Here is a 4,370-nt window from a genome sequence, read left to right as displayed (position 1 = left end):
CCGCTCAATCCAAGTTCAGGAGCACCTTAAAGAGACCAACAAGGTTTCCAGGGGATCGGCTTCCAAGCGAAGCACCTGTGTCAGATACAAGTAGGAATAGCATTTATACCTGTATGTGATCCAGGGAGTTTTCGCTCTTGAAAACATATTCCCCCAATCTTGTTTTTAAGGTGCGACCGAACTCCGGTCTCACCCCTACCTCTCGTTCCTAAACAGCTCAAGACTAACACAGTGATTGAAACCCAGTTTTATTTGAAATATATATTTCCACCAAGGTAAGGATAACAACAGTATAAATCACTCATTGAAAAGGAAACACAGTTACAATAGGGAAACGAGCACTGGGAACGTACAAACGAAGGCTCGTAAAATATATATATTTATAAATCCAGTGCTGAGGCAGTTCTGTGAAAACTTTCTGCTTCCATATTCTTGGCACGTTGCTGTCTGGTCGAAAACCGGTTCCTGCCGTTCCTTCCCTTAAAATTCAGCGTAACGGTGTCAGTTTCCATATCGGCCTTGGGGGAAAGGACAAGCTGTTCCAACTTCGGAAAGCCCCGTGTTCCATTTCGGCCACTTCTGTATCGAAGCAGCCCCTTTGCTCGGTTTAAAGCGTGGCTGACATTAACTGGAAAAAGAAAAGTTACCTCCATGAAAGACCAGGAGAAGGCAAAACAGTGCACAGTATGCAAAATTCAAAGAGCCCGGGCGCACAAAAGTATAAAAGTTTGCTTCGCGGGTCTCTTAATTCCACCTAAATGGAAGGATACGCTCATCTATTTGTTTACTTTATTTAAAACATTTTTATGCCGCCTTTCCAGCCAATCACAGCACACAGGAAAACATTAAAACATCATTTATAATTTTTAAGTCATTCAGTAAAAAACAGGAACCAGGGAGGAGGACCAATTAGTGGTTATTGGGGGTCTGCCAAACAAAAGAAATTTTTACCCTCTGGCAGAAGACACCGATAGTGGGAGACAGAGAAAGCTCCCTGGGGAGGGAGTTCCAAAGTTTTGGTGCTACGACCGAGAAGGCCCTTTTTTCAGATTGCCACCTGTCCAGCCTCAGATGGTGGGAGCAACCAAAGCAGGGTCCCCAAAGATAACTGGAGTGAAGAGGTAGGGCATGGGCCCCCAACTTGGCACCCCAACTTGGTTTCTGAGGCCCACGAAGTGATTTTAGAAAGTGGGCAGGGCCAGGTGGGGCTTTTGCCCATTCAGTCTTCTGACTGGCTGTGCAGATGAAAAGGCATCCTATTAAACAAAGAGCTTTTCTCTGAAATGCTGAGGAGTTACTTCACTCCCCGACCTTTTCTAGCTAGCCCCGCCTTAGGTGGCAGCCAGGTTTTTTGTGACTGCACCCACCATCCTGTGTCAGAATTCCAAAGGTGCCCACTCTGGGTGTCCATTTGGCTTAACCGAGACAAATGAATCACCATCCTCTGTCAGAATTCCAAAGGTGCCCACTCGGGGTGTGCATTTGGCTTAACCCTAACCCTATTGGTATTTTTCGGGTATAGAGTAAGCCAAATACAGATCAGAGATCTCTTTCAGCTACTGATATAGCTGAGCCCGAAAAAAGCTGATTTTATTCAGCTTTTATTCGGGTTCATCCTTCCCTGGCTGCCCTGCCACTATCACTGGTCAGTTTCACTCCCCAGGGATCGGCTGTTAGGTTTAGGCCATTTAAACCTAAGGGGACAGTCTGAGGGGACTACAACTGACCAGTGGAAGTGGCAGGGGGACTAGGGGACCGAAGGAAGGAAGAGGTAATAAGAACATAAGAGACGCCAATGTTGGATCAGGCCAAAGGCCCATCCAGTCCAACACTCTGTGTCACACAGTGGCCAAAAATACCAGGTGCCATCAGGAGGTCCACCAGTGGGGCCAGGACATTAGAAGCCCTCCCACTGTTGACACATGTTTAAAACCCTTCCCTCCCTCCCCCAGCTCTCCGCTGGCTGGAGGAGGGATGGGAATGGAAAACATCTAAACATGCCTTCTCACTGTCTCTTTCGATCCCCAGCCCCACCCCCCACGGTGGCCGACCAGCTCCAGTTTCCTGGATGACACATCAGCACTTGACTCATTTCAGTCCAGCTTCCGCCCAGGTCATGGGACGGAGACGGTGTTGGTCACCACCTGCCCAGCCTCAGATGGTGGGAGCAACTGAAGCAGAACCTCCAAAGATGACCAGAGTGAAGAGGTAGGGTGTGGGTGCCTGTGCCCACCTCCTGAACTTCTGTTCCCTGGAGGTCAAGGGGCCCTCAAGAACACGAAGGCTTAGGGTTGCCTTCAGGAGACAATTCACCACCTAATCAGGGCAAAAACGACGGAACTGAGATTCGCTCCCTTGCGAGCCTGCGCTGGTTCTGCTTGCAGCTTTCTACATTCTGAAGCAAGTGTCCCCAGCATGGTGCCTGCGAGTGCCCTGGTGCCCGCCAAGTGTCTTCAGAAAGTGGGCAGAGTCCGATAGGCTCTTGCTGGGCCTTTAGAGATTTAGTTGGCTGTGAAGATTTTTGAAAAGGTTGCTTTGGCGACAAGGCAAGGATTTCCAGTGTGTGACTGAAAGGACACTAAGGCAGCCATTCTGTGGCTGCCGCAGCACACTATCTGAATCCCAAAGAAGAAGAGGAGATTGGATTTATACCCCGCCCTTCACTACCCAAGGGAGTCTCAGAGCGGCTTACAAACTCCTTTCCCTTCCCCTCCCCACAACAGACACCCTGTGAGGTAGGTGGGGCTGAGAGAGCCCTTGACAGAAACTGCTCTTTTTCAAGAACAGCTCTGAGAGAACTATGGCTTGCCCAAGGTCATCCAGCAGCTGCAAGTGGAGGAGTGGGGAATCAAACCCGGTTCTCCCATATTAGAGTCCGCGCACTTAACCACGACACCAAACTGGCAGAAGAAGAAGAAGTAGTTGTTGTAGTAGTAGTAGTAGTTGGATTTATACTCCGCCCTTCACTTGGAGTCGCAGATCGGCTTACAATCTCCTTCCCTTCCCCTCCCCACAACAGACACCCTGTGAGGTAAAAGAAGAAGAGATTGGATTTATACCCCACCCTTCACTACCCAAAGGAGTCTCAGAGTGGCTCACAAACTCCTTTCCCTTCCCCTCCCCACAACAGACACCCTGTGAGGTAAAAGAAGAAGAGATTGGATTTATACCCCACCCTTCACTACCCAAAGGAGTCTCAGAGTGGCTCACAAACTCCTTTCCCTTCCCCTCCCCACAACAGACACCCTGTGAGCACTGTTCCCTCTACGCTGAGTTAGTGTGAGCTAGCTCACACTAACTCAGCTTAGAGGGAACATTGCCTGTGAGGTCGGTGGGGCTGAGAGAGCTCTTGCCAGAAACGGCTCTTTTTCAAGAACAGCTCTTATCAGAACTACGGCTTGCCCAAGGTCACCCAGCAGCTGCGAGTGGAGGAGTGGGGGCATCAAACCCGGTTCTCCCAGATTAGAGTCCACGCACTAAACCACGACATCAAACTGGCTCCAAAGATGACTACAGGTTCAAAAAAAGGTCAAGCGCCTGTGTTCTGGAGAGTATCTCAGAATGCATACATACTTTCCGTCTTGTTCCCCCCCACACACACAGACACACTTTTCCCACACTCCGCTCACCCATTTTGACGACTCAGTCGGGCCAGCTGCCTGTTGACTGACACGGCTCTTCCGCAGGCCGGCATCCAAAGTGTCCAGAGCTCCCAGGATCGACTCGTACAAGCGGTTGGCGTTGCTTTCAAGCTCGCTGGATTGTTTTGCAATCAAACTGAGGGTTCGCTGGAGAACTAGCAAGCCGAGGTTCGTTTGCAGAGGGGAGGAAAAAGGTTATTTATGAGAGTAATGCAGCAGGACTCCTTGAGCCGTATTAGGCTGCAAGGGAAGATCTTAGTTCAGCATTTTTATAAGCACCTGGGGAAAAGCTGGTTGAGCGACTGGCAACCATTGTTCATTTCCAATCAGTAGGCTGAGGGCAGTCTCTCCTCAATAAGGCCCCGTGTGGCAGAGCCAAGGGAAGGAGTGGGGGACTACCAAACTTGCCAGGAGTAGACCCAGTGCACCACAGTACACTTAGAGTTAAGAACATAAGAGCCCTGCTGGATCAGACCAGTGGTCCATCTAGTCCAGCATGCTGTCTACACAGTGGCCAGTCAGTTCCCCTGGAGGGCCAACAACAGGGCAGAGAGGTCAAGGGCTTCATAAGAACATAAGAAGAGCCCTCCTGGATCAGACCAGTAGTTCATCTAGTCCAGCATCCTGTTTACACAGTGACCAACCAGTTCCTCTGGAGGTCCTGCAACAGGGCAGAGAGGCCAAGGCCTTCATAAGAACATAAGAAGAGCCCTCCTGGATCAGACCAGT

The 4,370-nt window shown here is 50.0% G+C and overlaps 1 protein-coding gene across 1 annotated transcript in view; it reads right to left on the bottom strand.

Moving 5' to 3' along the window:
• Positions 1-335: 335 nt before the first annotated feature.
• Positions 336-4,370, bottom strand: part of CEP68 (centrosomal protein 68kDa) — a 17,651-nt gene continuing 13,616 nt past the window's right edge. Inside the window, exons 5-6 of the mRNA XM_015415741.1 lie at positions 3,630-3,796; positions 336-628 (exon numbers count right to left, since the gene is read on the bottom strand). Of these exons, the coding sequence (XP_015271227.1) occupies positions 608-628; positions 3,630-3,796 (188 nt within the window). The 3' untranslated portion in view covers positions 336-607. The remainder of the gene's footprint in view (positions 629-3,629; positions 3,797-4,370) is intronic.

This window comes from Gekko japonicus, unplaced genomic scaffold (assembly GCF_001447785.1).
Source record: "Gekko japonicus isolate JY-2015 unplaced genomic scaffold, Gekko_japonicus_V1.1 scaffold5460, whole genome shotgun sequence".
Lineage (NCBI taxonomy): Eukaryota > Metazoa > Chordata > Lepidosauria > Squamata > Gekkonidae > Gekko > Gekko japonicus.
Note: the sequence above shows the minus strand (reverse complement) of the source record. Positions and strands in the feature narration are given on the sequence as shown.